This window comes from Eschscholzia californica, unplaced genomic scaffold, assembly GCF_041429995.1.
Source record: "Eschscholzia californica isolate CP2 unplaced genomic scaffold, dmEscCali1.0.p SCAF_1, whole genome shotgun sequence".
In the NCBI taxonomy this organism is placed as follows: domain Eukaryota; kingdom Viridiplantae; phylum Streptophyta; class Magnoliopsida; order Ranunculales; family Papaveraceae; genus Eschscholzia; species Eschscholzia californica.
The window spans coordinates 17,337,566-17,353,393 of NW_028238198.1; the positions used below are offsets into that span (position 1 = coordinate 17,337,566).

At 35.9% G+C, this 15,828-nt stretch overlaps 1 protein-coding gene and 1 non-coding gene across 5 annotated transcripts; both read right to left on the bottom strand.

Moving 5' to 3' along the window:
* Nucleotides 1–2,141: 2,141 nt before the first annotated feature.
* Nucleotides 2,142–2,213, bottom strand: TRNAD-GUC (transfer RNA aspartic acid (anticodon GUC)). The gene has a single exon. It is a non-coding gene; the product is annotated as a tRNA-Asp (tRNA).
* A 146-nt stretch (nt 2,214–2,359) lies between these two features.
* LOC147564704 (serine/threonine-protein kinase PCRK1-like) lies at nt 2,360–7,354 on the bottom strand. Of its 4 annotated transcripts, none has more exons than XM_086649177.1 (6): nt 7,033–7,226; nt 6,497–6,991; nt 5,695–6,108; nt 3,920–4,180; nt 3,597–3,719; nt 2,360–3,103 (listed from the first exon to the last, which is right to left on the bottom strand). In XM_086649177.1, exons 3-6 carry the CDS (start codon nt 6,070–6,072, stop codon nt 2,621–2,623), a joined length of 1,245 nt encoding a protein of 414 aa, XP_086505303.1. In that variant the 5' UTR covers nt 6,073–6,108; nt 6,497–6,991; nt 7,033–7,226; the 3' UTR covers nt 2,360–2,620. The 4 variants fall into 4 exon arrangements, with proteins under 4 accessions (XP_086505303.1, XP_086505317.1, XP_086505309.1 ...); XM_086649191.1 differs by having other exon boundaries at nt 6,501–6,991; nt 7,033–7,223; XM_086649183.1 differs by having other exon boundaries at nt 6,501–7,354.
* Between the last annotated feature and the right edge of the window lie 8,474 nt (nt 7,355–15,828).

The following is a 15,828-nucleotide window of genomic DNA, read 5'->3' on the forward strand; positions in this document are numbered from 1 at the left end:
TACTCTTTTATAATATCTCTATGGGCCAAAATACGTCACCAAGGGAGTCCCTAGAAATCCACGATTGATGGGCTTACGCGGTGACGAGGTCCATGAATTAATGACCAATGGATCCGACCCATTTATCTTCAGGCATCCCGAAGCAACGTTAAAGTACAGAAGTACGTCCAACTCTGGATATAGAGATCCGTCCTCACCAACAGGCCAAAGTACGGAAGTGCATCCAGTTCTAGATAAAGAGGTATGTCCTCACTCCCTCAACAGACCAAAATACGGAAGTACAACCAGCTCTGGATAGAAAAGGTTTGTCCTCTCCTCCTCAGCTGACCTGTCTTCGTATATCCGTTGGGGAGTCGTTATCGTCATTCAAGATGACGATATCCCCAACATATTCGTTGGATGAGAGTTACGATATCCCCATTCATGGTAATAACTCCGTGCATTATTCAAGGCAACAACTCACCACCAGGTGACGGTTGACCAAAACGGACAATTGACCACAAAACTCTATATAAGGATCAGCTGGTAATCGACTAAGGCATCCACTTACGGATAACAACACCCGACATCCAAATTCACTTGTAATCAGTTAACCACTTATTTTCTCTCTCACATCGATCATCCGAACCACTGACAGTCAACTAACACCTGCTCAAGGAAGACGAGTGTCATTCTCTCCCCTGACGAACACCTGCTCAAGGAAGACGGGCGATCATTCCCTCTCTCCTGATGATCACATGCTCAAGGAAGACGAGTGATCATTCTCTCTCCTGAAGATCACCCGCTCAAGGACTATCTCCTGACGATCACCTGCTCAAGGAAGGCGACTGGTCATTTCTCTCTCTACACGACTAAGGGGTGCAAGCGCTTACTTCACTCGACGACAAGAGAACTAAGGCAGGCATACACTTGGTTGTATCACCTTTTCTCCCAACGACCGACTCGCTCAAGCAACATATTTAACTCCATAGCTCAAACTCTGGTTTACAGTTCTTATTTACTCTTTGTCAAGTTTACTGACTTGACCATCGGAGCCCCCTTAGGTCGGCGCCATCCCGGTGTCCCCTAAGACCTTATGGTCACGTGTGTTTTGTTTCTTTTGTCACAGGTTAAGCCCAAAGACGTCGTCGGTGCCCGCAAAATTATTAACAGGTGGAGGTTCGACTTCCGATCAATGACCCGGTCCAACTGACTTCTTGACCCGGGATTTCTTACCATCACCATATCAAATTGACATTTTACCCTTATTGTTGTCAAAATGACAATTTTACCTTTTCATATTAGTAAAATCTCTTTTTTTATCCATACGTTGTCAAATTACATTTTTATCTTGTTTTATTAACAGCTTGGCATTCTTACTCTTGAGTTAACAAAGTGACACAAAGTTAAATAATTTTACAACATAAGGTAAAAATATAATTTGACAACATAAGGGTAAAAATGTAATTTGGACAATATAAGGATGATTCTGTTATTTAAACTTAAGTTAGCAAATTGACACAAAGTTAAATTTGACCGTCAATATTTTTTTACCTTTTTTTTAAAATGTTTTCCTACATAAAATAAAATGTTGACCCAGAATAATTTAAGGGTTAATGTCAATTTGGGTCCTATTTGTGACCAAACGTAAAACTTTGACTCCTTTGTACATCGTTCTAATTAGACATCAAAAACGTGATTCTGTTAGTTAAACTTAACAGTCGATATTTTTATCACCTTCTTTTCGAAGTTTTTAATTATCTCAGTGTCTTTACTCTCTTTCACCTTGTCAATCGTCGGTTATTATGGTTAACGTGTTTGAGTATTTTTTTTTGTTGAGAAATCGACTACGTTCTACGTTAGTCTTTAAAAGGCATTTATACATCACGAAGATGTGATAAGCTCGATAACTGCCAAAGTTAAACTAAGAAATGAAAGAGGGCTAAAGTCCAAGAAGATGAAAGAGGCCTAAAGCCCGACAAATTTATCATATGATATATATTTATAATAACCCAAATTCAACATTCCTGAATTTACACTTCTAGTAGAATGAACATGGGACCTCTGCGTTGCACAGAAATGCACTAACCAACAGGCTACCAACGTGTTTGAATATTGTGTATATAAAAAGTCGTCTGTTATTGCCTTTTAATAAAAAAATGCGCCGCTGCCGGGGATCGAACCCGGGTCACCCGCGTGACAGGCGGGAATACTTACCACTATACTACAACGACATTTTTGTTTATCTGCGTGAAAGAGCCTTCCTATTTATTTTACCGGGGATTTTCCAATCCACCTCCACACAATAAAATCTCAACTTCTTACCCCCTCGAAAACCCTCATCTTCAAAAGATCTAAACCTTGAGTTTGATTTTAAATATGACTTAACTAAGAAACTCTATAATAATAATGACCTGTCAATTTACATATAACAGACGATAGTAATATCGCTTTGCACTACGTTTCTATTATTTATCTTTATCATAAGGTCCTATACACCAGCATTTAACAGTATAAATGCATGAAAAACACGCCATTACAAATGAACTATAATATCATCCCTCTTTGTCAAACAACCTTCTTCATTGGTTCAACGAAGAAAAAAATTCGTTCGGTAGATGTATCAGTTATCTTTTACATGCTACAATTTCAAGGATCGCCAAACCTTTCCAATATACGACTTAACGTTCCTTCCTTTCTTTTTATCTTCTTCAGGACTACTTGTAATTGGTGTCAGACTCTTCATAGGCGATTCAGAAGTCCTTGTTTCCGATCCTTCTACTATCTGCTTCACCATTTCTAAAACTTCACTCATCTTCGGGCGAGCTTTTGGATTCCGTACTAAACACCGATTGGCCACATATGAAAGTTTTCGAGCAGACTTTATGGAGGACTTCCATTCAATTCTCGGGTCCAATATTTGTTGGAATTTCTTCGTATCGGACAAGAATGGCTTCACCCATTCCAAAAGCTTCTGTTCACTCTTGGGTTGGTTTCGGTCTAAGGGGCGTCTACCCGTGATGAGCTCATAGAGGACCACCCCGTAGCTCCATACGTCGCACTTGCTTGAGACACGTCCCGTTTGGATATATTCAGGAGCTGCATATCCCATGGTACCTACAACCTGTTTCCGTATTAGGAATATTAATTGCCATTGCTATCACAGGATAAAATCAAATAGAGAAACTGTATTTCAACCACACTATTTGATCACATGATGTTAGAGAGGATGTTTTAATACGACTTTAGGTTATTGACCAGCTGTGGTCTAATTTTCCGCTAGTTTTCTTTCAAATATACGCTCCTTGGAGCACTGGTATTACTCGTCAAAGAGCATTTATTCGACCAGAAAAAGAAGAAAATGCACCAAAGGTGGTCGTATATGTTTTCTGGGCATTCGGCGTAAAGATCATTTAACAGTTGCTACGAAAAAAAACGAAGACTACAAATGTGCTGCATGGAAGGCAGACTTAAACAAATCAGGTCGGACATGATTATTCAATCACTAGTTCATATAATAAGCACTATCGGTTTCTTGTACTGATTAGATGTGATAAATTGCTCAATTCACACATACTAAGTACAAACTTTTAGACTGAGATATGAAATAGACATACCGCTGTTGATACGTGAGTCAATCCTTCAGTTGGCCCTTGCCTCGCTAACCCAAAATCCGATAGTTTTGCATTCCACTGATCATCTAACAGAATGTTTGAAGTTTTAAAATCTCTGAAGATAATCTGTACAAAAAACATTACAAATATAAGCGTCTACAGAACAATGCCTAAATGTGATCAGAAGAAATTCTAAATATAATTTGCCTAGAGATGCAGATATATCACAAAACAAGGAAAGCGGAAGCTAAAGCTCGAAACATATCGAAGTCATTGGACAAAGATAGAACCTGACCTTAATGAACAAAAGTTTAAAACTCACATACCTGAAAATCCATTTCTTCGTGTAGGTATGCTAGACCACGGGCTGCATCAAGGGCTACTTTTAGTCTCATAGACCATTGGAGAGGGGTTGTTGACCTAGTGGATAAATGGTCCTCGACACTTTTGTTTGGCATATATTCATACACCAGAAGCCGTTGGATTCCTCTCTCATCTTCCTCTGCACAATACCCTATTAATTTGACGAGGTTTGGATGTTCGACCACCCCAAGAACATTTACTTCAGTCACCCATTCCTTGTGCCCCTGAAAACAAAAGGTAGAGTAAGAAAATAACCAGGAACAAGAAAAATATATAGGATGTTAGTTCTAAAGATATTAAAATCTCTACAAGTTAAGCTTAAAGGTTAACCTTGCCTAATACGCTATATGAGTTGATGCGTACTAGTTACTATTTTAAAGTTAACCATCATTTCAATTATAAAAATTTTAGAGGCAAGACCAGCATTAACACGGTCACTCCGTCCTGGATACATGTAAAGCCCCAAGCCTTAGCAGTTGCCGATATTGTCCTCGCTTTAACCACCTCACACAGGTACAAGGTTTTGTTCTTGGTGAAGGCACCACAATCCCACCCAAAAGGCTTCGGTACTTACTAAGCTTGAACGCACACCTATAGCCCAGTCTCTTGACACTCTCGCGAGCGATGTGGGACTATTACAATCCCCCACCCTCATCGAAGAGTCGTCCTTGGCTCTGGTACCACTTTTGTGACGCCCCAAGTCTTAGCAGTTATCGATATTGTCCCTTCTTTGACCACCTCACAAGGGTACGGGGTTTTGTTCTTGGCGAAGGCACCATGAGCCCACCCAAAAGGCCTCGGTACTTACTAAGGTTGAGCGTACACCTATAGCCAAGTCTCTGGACACTCTCGCGAGCGATGTGGGACTATTAATATACATCTCCAAGGAGGCAAGTCCAATGTGAATAGACATGCTTGGAACAACTTAAACCCAATTTCACCACCATCAGCCATTATGATTATAGACCAACTCTTACGGGAAACAAAAACCTATAAATATGATGGGAGTAATAGAAAGCAATCATAATGGGGTCACCAGAATACCAGATCAATATCTTATCTGCCCTACCCACATAATTAAGGATTGACAATGGGCTGAGGGAAGGACCCTTGGCTCAGGAACTGACCGTTCTTAAAGACAGCAAGAGAAGACAACTGGTATTAGTCAAGTAAAGTGTTGCCACTGGTAAGTGGTAACACTCCCATTTCAGTGTAATTGATGATTCACCCACAAGACTTGCGTATTTTGACATTCGCAGTGTAATTGATGTACGACTCAAATAACATCAAGTTTTCATCTAAACTAACTTTAAATTTGTTAGGTTAATCCCACATTGGTTGCACTCCCATTTCAGTGTAATTGATGATTCACCCACAAGACTTGCCTATTTTGACATCTGCAGTGTAATTGATGTATCACTCAAATAACATCAAGTTTTCATCTAAACTAACTTTAAATTTGTTAGGTTAATCCCACATTGTTTGTGGAAGGGGCAGGGGGTGTGTTAACAAGTGTGGGAGAAGCCACCTCTTGAGCTAGCTTTTGGGGTAAGAGAGGCCCAAGACCACCCAAACCAATGAGTTGATAGGTTCAACTCCACGGACACCTTAAGTCAATCTAATTGTGCAATATTTGACAATTTACTACTAAAACGTACAAAAGATTATCAGTTTTCTGCAGAAAAATACTGGTGGTATTTAGTCTATACAATTAAAAATCAGATGAGAGAAACCTTGCCTGCACTCCTTTTCTGTTTAGTTGCTTAATAGCAACATCGATTTTGATTTGCTGATCTTCTAAACTTCTTATAATACCCTTGTATACACAACCAAACCCACCCTCACCAATCTTAAAAGAGCGGGTAAAATTCTTTGTGGCAATTTTCAGATCAGAAAATGTGAATTCTCTGAGATTGTTGGGTCTCTCTGAGAAACTAGGAAAGGAGGCCCGAACCGAATCATCGCTAGTTTCCGAAGTTTCCTGAGAATGAAACTCAGTACCCGACCTCACCTCACGATCAGTAAATGTAGAAACACTAGATGATAGAACCGAGACGGGGTTTGTGTTCTTGGGCTCATTTTTCTTCTCTCCGTTAAAAAAACGAAAACAATTCATATCACTGTCAGGAAACTTCGAATACCAGTTCACCCTCTGCCCAATCGATGAAAAAGAGAGTCAGAGAGGTAAATAATTAGATAGATAGAGATTACAAAAACATGTAAACAACATAATTCAATAATGCAAATTGAGATCGAATAATGGAAATTCAGCTTTCCATCATTAATCTCTTCCTATACTTTCAAACATATCAAATTGAAGCGACATAACTCTTTCAGATTTACAGGTTGCCAACGAAAATTCCCCAAATACAAATATTTGATCTTGAATCCATTGGATTAACTATAAAGAGCATCTTTCATTTCTACATAATACCCATTTACCTAAATTAGTTCTCATGGCAGAAAATCGACCTTAACCTAGTTTTCTTATGATTTTGCTTCCAAATTAAGAAAATTTAGGGTAAAGAGAAAAGACTCACCTACTTTTGGTCTGATCTTCAATGTCTGGATTTCAGGGAACTAACTCATTTACACCAAGTCATCTCCTGGGTCTTTCTAGAAAAGGAAACCCTAGAATTCAAACAGTAAAGAGAATACTCACTCCCATGATTTAATTAAAGAAAAGGGTCAGTAAACTTATACACGGCATCCAAAGATCATTTTACCAACCATTGAAAATAGTAAAGATTAAGAAAACTTAGACTATGAAATCAAACTTCCAAATCAATACTTTTATAGGCAGAATTAGCAAGAATATGAAAAAGGGTTTTCATGAAAATGAAAGTTTTAGAGAGAGAGAGAGAGAAAAGAGAAAGTATAGACGACGACCCTTTCTTCGAAATTGAGGTAATAGTTACAGTAATCATTGAAAGGAGCTTTCTCTCTCTATATTGTTGACTAAAAGTAGAATCATACTCGTAGTCTTCGTTAAAACACTGTCCATGTAAAATACAATAATAGAAATTTTATCCAATCTATATAAAAGGAGAAAAGAACTGAAAGATAAAAATGACACCTAATAATAGTGTTCTCGATGTGGATTTGTTTAATCAGAAATAGAATTTTAACTGATAATCAAATCTTGGTATGGACGAAAAAGTTGGGTTTGTTCGAGTTTCACATACAGACTACGAGTACATCCTCAACTCAAGTAGAAGTACCCGCCATTAAAACCCTAGCCAATTCTAGACCCTGATTCCTCCCGCCATTAGCTAGCTACCTACCACGACCTTATATCTAGGTTTTTTTTTTTTTTTTGGAAATTGACTACGAGAATTGTTACACCAGAGTTACATGAAAGATGTGATAAGCACGATATTGTCAAATTTAAAAAGAACAGTCTAAAGTCCAACTACACTGTGGTCTAAAACCCAACTAAACTGTGGACTAAAGTTCAACTGCATTACTTATACTCTAATAATCTCAAATTCAATAATCCAAAGATTCTACCTCCTCTGAGATCGAACGTGAGACTTTCAGGGACTTTTGGAGTATATGTTAACACTTTAAACCATTTGGGCAACCAAATGTTGACTCGATGTTATATCTCGTATGTTTGGTTTGCGACTGATTCTGCTCTACCCTATAATTCTACTCGGATCTTAATACTTGGGTATGGTTTCTTTTTTTTTTCTTTCTCAATTCGAATGTCAAAGTCAAATTTGAGATTTGTTATTATTTCACCTATGATTATGATATTTGATTATCGTACTTGATTCACTGACTTTGAACCTGTTTAGAGGATCCATATATGTTTTTGATACTGAACCGTGAAATTATTTAAAAATAAATGTTATTAACAAAAAAAACATTATATAGTACTAGGAATTTAGATTCTATCATGGACGGAGTTAGGATTGATAATAAATGGAGTTGTTTGACTAAATAGGTTAATTGCCGAATAAATATTGTAGTTTCTTTTTAAATGGTCAATGGCTGGTTTAGAAAGTCAAATTTCTGATTATTTTGTTGTTGTTACTTTTCGAAAAAGAAAAAACAGCCATTCCATGACCTCAACCGGTCAAATATGAATTTGACCTCAACACCTCTGATAAAAAGACCAATGCACCTTAAAAAAAGAAAACGAGAGTGTTACATGTACAAAATCCTTGACAAAATCTTTGACATGATGAGTCATTTCACTAAAAGACAAAAGAAATTTAAAGTTTGACTTTGATCTAGGCCGTTCCTAAGATTTTTTTGTTTGAGTAACCTGTCATCTGTTGTATTTATGGATTATTTGAAATTTGGTAAATAATAAGCCACACAAACCTATCTATTTACAAGACTATCCTACAACATTGTTTATCTTCAAAACCAACTCGAATGAACCTGTCAACAGTTGGTAGCCCAAGTGGTTCTAAGGTTCTGACATAAACTCCAGAAAGCCCTGGAGGTCCCAGGTTCGAATCCCAGAGAAGGTGGAATCTTTGGTTATTTGAATTGGGATTATTAGGGTGTAAATAATGTTGTTGGCCTTTAGGGCATGTTCTAGTTGGGCTATAGGCCCGGTCCTGTTAGTGTTTGAGTGGGCGGTTATCGAGCTTATCACATCTATGATGTATCAAGTGCCAAATGCAACGACATACGTAGATCGTAGTCGACTTCCAAAAAAAAAAAAAAAAAAAAAAAAAAAAAAAAAAAAACTCGAATGAACCTAGGCAAAGATCAAAGAACGTATATTTTTATACTAACATTCCCATGAAACTTAAATGGGCAGCAAAGGGAAAGTCAACCGAAACATCTATGCACAAATGTTTGGATGGCAATGAAGGATTCCTTCCCCGTGATTTTCGATTAAAGCACATATCGATCAACTTCAAACAAATTAAAATAGACTTAGGCACTCTGATCTATAAATCAAAATTTCACATTTTCTTAAAGAAACATATTTCAAGAAAGAAAGTAAATATATCTTCAACCCATGAATCATAAAATTGAAGCTTTTGATGCAAGAGTTTCAAGATGATGGATGATCTTCAACTAAAAGGCAGCCAAACCTATATAGAAAATGCCGAGGAAATCACCTTGGATCAATATCTGTCAAACCTTAACTCTCATTATTAATTGAGATTGAACCAAAATAATTCATATCTCGACGTTTGGGGTTCTTCTTGAAAATTATTGCAGGTTTTGTTAACTCATTTGTTGCATTGTTCTTATTAATTGTTATTATTATCTATCACTTTCATGCCACTACTTTGAACAAGTTGATGATCACATATCTTATCAATGAAGAAAAAGGAGAAATTTGAGTTTGAACTAAACCGATTTCAAAGAAACCCAAGAACAAGAGCAACCGACCACCACTAAGCACCCAAACAAAAGAACATATTCAGCCACTTCAATGTTGTCCTTGCACCCATGAGAACATTAAGACGCCTTCTAGGCCAGCTCTCACATAAGCATCAGTTTTCGGCTAGCAGAGTGGCTTTGTTTTGTAGGGCTTCAGGACAGTCTGGTCAATACATGGGGTCGTATAGCTTATGAGTTTGAGCTCATGGAATCACCACTCAAAAATGAAATTTGTTATGAAGTAGTAATTACAATATCCCTGTATTACTTTATGCTAGCATTCACTACAAATTTGTTGTTGATTTCATAGGATTGTAAATGATTATATCTGTCTTAATAACTTTATGCGTTTGCAAATGACTGGGTCACGAAAGTTCAAACGCGGGAGCCAACAAGGAATGTGCTTGCCCTTTTTCATACGTTGTATGAGAATGACAGGCGTAAGAGTAAGACCATGTGGTTTTTATTTTTATTAAAAGGAGTTTTGAATGGATCAAATTACTTATAGAAAGTTCTTTTTGAAATACCCATATTTTTCTATAGAGGTTGTTTCATTACTGGTCCCCAAAATGGTGACTTGTTTTTTTTTGTGCCGCCTCTGAGTTGAAATAGATTTCAAATAAATTTTAGAGGTAATTTCTAGAAAGGTCAAAATAATATTGAAAATGAGTAGAAAAGCACACAACATTTGAAAATTATTATTCATGTCAAAAAGTGTGCAAATACTAAATTACCATTTTTTTGTCATTTTGTGTAACTAAATTGTTTTATTTTTCTTTAAACTTTAAATCGACATAACTTTTGTTTGAGATGTCGGATTTCTATAAAAATTATATATTTAGAAATGATTTTTCATTAGCTTTCTAACAAGATCCACTTTCAATATTTTTTTTTTCAAAAAAAAAATCTCTTCACGTTTTTCTGCAAACGTTTTTGCAAAAATCTGTTATGCAAACGTGTTTGCAAAAATCTGTTATGCAAACGTGTTTGCAACAATCTGTTCTGCAAACATGTGTTGCATAATGTAAACTGCAAACTGTTTTTGCATAATGTAGATTGCAAACATGATTTGCAAGTTTCGTATAATATAATCTTGAGTTGCATATCTTGCAAATTTGATTTGTTAATCGAGAATTTGAAATAAGAGTGTATTTACGAAACTTGAGTTTAGAATTGATTTAATCATGCATCATATGAATTTCATGAAGAAATTGTGTGGTCGACTTTAAAATCAAACCTTCAAAATTGTTATTGTATCGAAGTCCATAAACCATCATTTTTTCAAGTTTTTGATAAAGAAAATTACGACCTTCAACTCCAACAAACTAAATTCCTATTCGACATACTTTCAAATACTATTCTTGCACATTCAACTCTTTTGCATTTACTATACATGTCTATCAACGCAGTGCTAAGAATTGAACTTGAGTTCAAGAAGTTCTTAATAAATGATTAGTGGCCCGATTTTTCTTCCTTTATCTTGGCTGATCTGCCACATGCAGTGAGAATACTTACTACTGACCTTTTACTCTCTTTAATTCTCGTTTTAACCATTTGTGTAAATAGCTTCAATCCGCATCTTGATTCCCATCTTTCAAGTATCCAGAAATCATGATGTTCCAAGAAATGACATCTTTAACTGGCATTTCATTGAATATCCTATGTGCAACACCATTATATCCCAATTTTACATACCCATTGAAACTTACAAGTTAGATCCAATGAGATAAGAAGTCCCAAAGATTTCTCTCTTCGATTGTTGGTAGAAGAAGCATCTAAAGCAAGTAATAAGAAAAACAGTCCAGTAGACATGATTGAGAAGAAAGTGTGAATAATTTCATTCATCTTCTTCTCAAATTAGGGTTAAATTTAGGAACTTGAAGAAGTTTAATATCAAACATCCCAATTTATACCAAAAGCATAATTTAAAAGGAGAGATTACCCAGTTTCGCAAATGAACAAGATTTGAGAGCTTGGTGAAAATTAGGGGTGGAATTGTCTTCCTTAGTTGAATCATTGTCATCTACTGAATGAACCTGGAGTATGGAAGTACTAATCTCAACAACAGAACATGAACACATTCAAGGTGGTATCCTTTAAACCCTCCTACACAAGAAAAAAAAGACCAAAACAGTTCAAGAGAAGATATTTTAATGAAGAAGAAGATAATGATTTCAAAGTTGTTGATCTATATTAGGTTTTGTTTGATTTTTTTAATGTGATCGATGAAGAAGAAGCACATAGATGAAGAAGAAGAACCGAGATGAAGAACAAATAATCCCAAAAAAATATCACGTTTCTTAGAGAGAGAGTTATTTAAGTAAGAAAGGGTATTTAGGGAAGGAAAAAGTAAAAAAAAAGACCTGATTTATAATTACTCATATTATTTTCAACTTTAGGACTCATTACTTATAATATTTTAGCACATTTTGATTAATAGAAAAAGATACTTGTTTTTTCAGTTATTATACATAATATTTTGACCTATACAATCATTAACTATAAATTTTATTTATATGTGTTGACTGAAAGGATACATTTTACTTTTTTAATATTATTTTTGGAGATTTTAGGACATAAAAAAAGATAGCAAGGGAATAAAAATTTTTGTCAACGAGATTGTGAAGGAGTTGAAGGAGATGTCCTTCGACCAAGATGGCAATGCGAGCAATATGTCGGCTAGGATAATTGATGTGGAAGATCATCAAGTCCGATTGATTTAGGGATCGTAGAGTTGTAGCTAGAGACCAACTACGATCGTCGAATTATGAAGTAATTCGCGGCTAACTTCGATCGGATCCTACAACGGGTTACATATAAGAGTGTCAAATTGATCTAGGATATGACTAGTGGGAGTGAGATATAATCATGGGAGTGTCCCATAAACATATCTCATAGGCCTAAAAAGGAATTGGGCAAAGATAGTGCAAAAAGGCCAAAAACAGGGTTTTTGGGCCTTAGCCGATTCGGGCACTTCTAGGGCTCGGATTGGGCTGATTTTTGGAGTGACGTTTCCTTATGTTATAAATATTAAATCTGCCAATTTTGGCTGGGTTTGGACGTCATCTCCTTAGGGAATTGAGAAAATACCAATAGTTGCTATTTTCGACTATTTCCCTAAATCTTATTCTAAAGGGTGTTTTGGGAAACCTAAAAGGAGGTGGATTCTTATTAGGGTTCTATATAAACACTCTTAGGGCAGAGAATAAGGTGTGGAATTTCTCTCTAAGCTTTCTTACTCTACCACATCAAGTAGAGAGGAGAAAGTGAGCTAATTCCCAAGCTATCTTCTAGTCAAGCAAGAAGGTCTTCTTATTATCCAACCACCATTGGTGTGCTAGCCATACAACAAGGTGGGAGATCAAATTGATTGCTCGTGTCCCAAGTAGAGGAGCTACACTTGAAGCTCTTGGTCTTCTTCAATCAATTCAACTAGTTCGAGGGAAAAGCGATTACGGTAATCCACTATCTCCATTAGATTAATTATTAGTTTTGCATGTGATCCTGGGAATACTAGTGTAGACATTAGATGTCTTATTTCCGCTATAAACACTAGTAGAAGGGTGTAAATCCCTACAGATTGGACCTGGAGGACATACTCATTTTGGGACTAAAAATTGATTTTATTTTTATTTCTGCCCCTAGTCTCCATCCTTTTTTTTTTTTTTTTTTTTGAAATTGTCAACGGGTTGAAGGGCCCGACCCTTTACACAACTAATGAGTCAGAAAATGACGAATGAAACAATAAGAACTTATAAAGAAACATATCAATCAGCAAATTAAGTATGCCTAATTCTAATTACGCCCCTCTGGTCATCTCTCACTAGCTTCTTTAATTCCTCAGGCATTGCTTCTGGGGTCATCTCAATCATTCCATTTGCGGGCTTCATTTTTGAGAGGTAATCTGCTGCCTGGTTTATTTCCCTATACACGTGCATAATAGAACACTCATCGAATTGCTCCCATAATAATTTGATTTCTCGGACCAATCTCTTGATCTGCCACGGTGGTGGTTTCTCTGGGTTTGTGAGGATAGAAACAGTAAGCAAAGAATCTGTTGCTTTCTTGACCCGAGTTTTACCATATTTCAAAGCCAATTGGAGCCCTAACCGGACTCCATGCATTTCATGAGTTATTACTGACTCTCTCATTGTAATGGCTGCAGCTGCGACAATCGGATCTCCATTATAATCACGCAATATAGCACCAAAACCTCCATATGACGAATCAAAAGCGCCATCTGTATTTACAAGAGTCTGGCCAAGTTCAGGACCCTTCCATTTACATGTAGTTGCAATTTTCATGGTGAGTGGGAGTGTTAGATTCCAACGATCCATGATTAGCAATGCCTCGCTCGTTTGGGTTGCTTTCTGTTTCCATGATGTCACTTTAATCTTGACCGCTCTTATCACGATCTTAGATCTTAGATCTCTCTCCCTATTGTAAACATATCTCTCTAGATATCTCCCACTATAAATCTCACGCTCCTTAAACCTAGATCTCGCTCTCTCCCTCAATACTCACCAATTATGGATAATACTACTATTATAATAATAAATACTCACCGACTGTCGATATTCAGATGTCGAAAGAAGTCTAAAAACATATGTTTGGCATATAAGTAAAAACATGTTATTTTATATAATGAGAATGTTATTTTCTTCAATATTATTGAAAATGTTTGGCATATAAGTAAAAACATGTTATTTTATATAATGAGAATGTTTATTTTCTTTAATATTATTGAAAATGTTTGGCATATAAGTAAAAACATGTTATTTTAGTGTTATTATTAGTAGTCTAAAAACCTAGTATCCTGCTATTATAATAATCTGAAAATGTTTATTTGCACAAAAAAAAATAACAATAATATTATATATTCTTATAATAATAATAAAACTACTAATAATAACACTAAAATAATGAAAAAAAGGTTAATTTCGTTTTAGCCCCAAATTTGTGACCAGCTCACAGTTTTGGCTTCGTAATTATCCAACAGTTCGTTTTGGCCCCTAATAGCATGTATTTTCTTTATTTTTTCGGAAATACCTTAGGGGCCAACCAATTTTTCTCCTCAGTTTCAATAAGTAAAAAAACTTAAAATCAATGAAGTCCACCTCATATCTCTTTTTCTCCCCAATTTCATCATCTCTTTCCTCCACACCATTTCTCCCTCTCGGCGCATCATATCTTCTCCAATGAAGGTCGACAACCAATTTTTCCTTGGCGGCCTTAAGAGAAAAAAGTGTTATTTTTTTCTCTCTTCTTCTTATTCTCTCCACGGTTTCCTTTCTTCTCTTTCTCTACTATCACTGTCTAATGAAGGTGAGAACCTCTTCGCTGGACAATGAGAATAGAGAACGAGAAAAAAAAACGAACTGCGGACACTTGTGAAGGCTAAAACGGTGAGTTGATCACAAATTGGGGGCTAAAATGAAATTAATCCATAATAAAATTAGTAATAAATATTAAATTAACAATAATACTAAAATATCGATACGATTTTGTCTATGAATTCAATATCTTGATATATCCATGAGATATTTTATTTATTGACTTAACACTTTAAAACATCTTGAAATGTTTATAACACATTTTGTCCATAAATATTTACTAATGTCACCTGTTACCCTTAAAAGATCACTTACAGGTTACTAATTAAGAGCCTCTCTAATGGAGCATTGAAGAAAAAAAAACAATCCAAAAACGAAAGTTTTAATTAAATTTTTTTATTCAAGTGACAAAATGAAGACAATTAATTTCTTTTTGTGCCCGCCAATCTATGTCCTATGAAGATATCTAAAATAACTCTATTAAGTACACACGTCATTTTTATATTTAATAAAACATAGTTAAAAAGTAAAATTTTCATTGATTTATTTTTATTACTTTAATTCTTATATTTTCCTAGAGGCCCCCTACTTTGTGACCAACTTCTCGCTTATCCCCTTACTTTATCAATGATAGCTAGAAGGCCCTTTTTTTCCGTTACCGTTAAGTGTCTGTTACTCTCTCTCCTCCATCTCATCACCTCTCTTTGCCACGTCAACCCCTTCGCCACATCATCATCTTCTCCGATAGGATGGGCGCCCGGTCAAAATTCCGGCGACCTTCATACTTCAAAATATATATTTTTTTCTTTCTCCCCTCTCTCTAAACAATCCAGCGAAAAGAAGCTCTTCGTCAGTGGTCTGCCCGAATAGACCTTGAAGGTTTGCGAACATACCTGTTTTTGAAAAAGATACTTGTTTTTTCAGTTATTATACATAATATTTTGACCTATACAATCATTAACTATAAATTTTATTTATATGTGTTGACTGAAAGGATACATTTTACTTTTTTAATATTATTTTTGGAGATTTTAGGACATAAAAAAAAATAGCAAGGGAATAAAAATTTTTGTCAACGAGATTGTGAAGGAGTTGAAGGAGATGTCCTTCGACCAAGATGGCAATGCGAGCAATATGTCGGCTAGGATAATTGATGTGGAAGATCATCAAGTCCGATTGATTTA

Coding starts and splice junctions, on each gene's coding strand:
- LOC147564704 (XM_086649183.1), bottom strand. CDS start 6,072: ATGAATTGTTTTCGTTTTTTTAACGGAGAGAAGAAAAATGAGCCCAAG. Junction 4,181..5,694: donor TAAACAGAAAAGGAGTGCAG/GCAAGGTTTCTC, acceptor TTTTGTTTTCAG/GGGCACAAGGAATGGGTGAC. Junction 3,104..3,596: donor TGACTCACGTATCAACAGCG/GTATGTCTATTT, acceptor ATACGGAAACAG/GTTGTAGGTACCATGGGATA.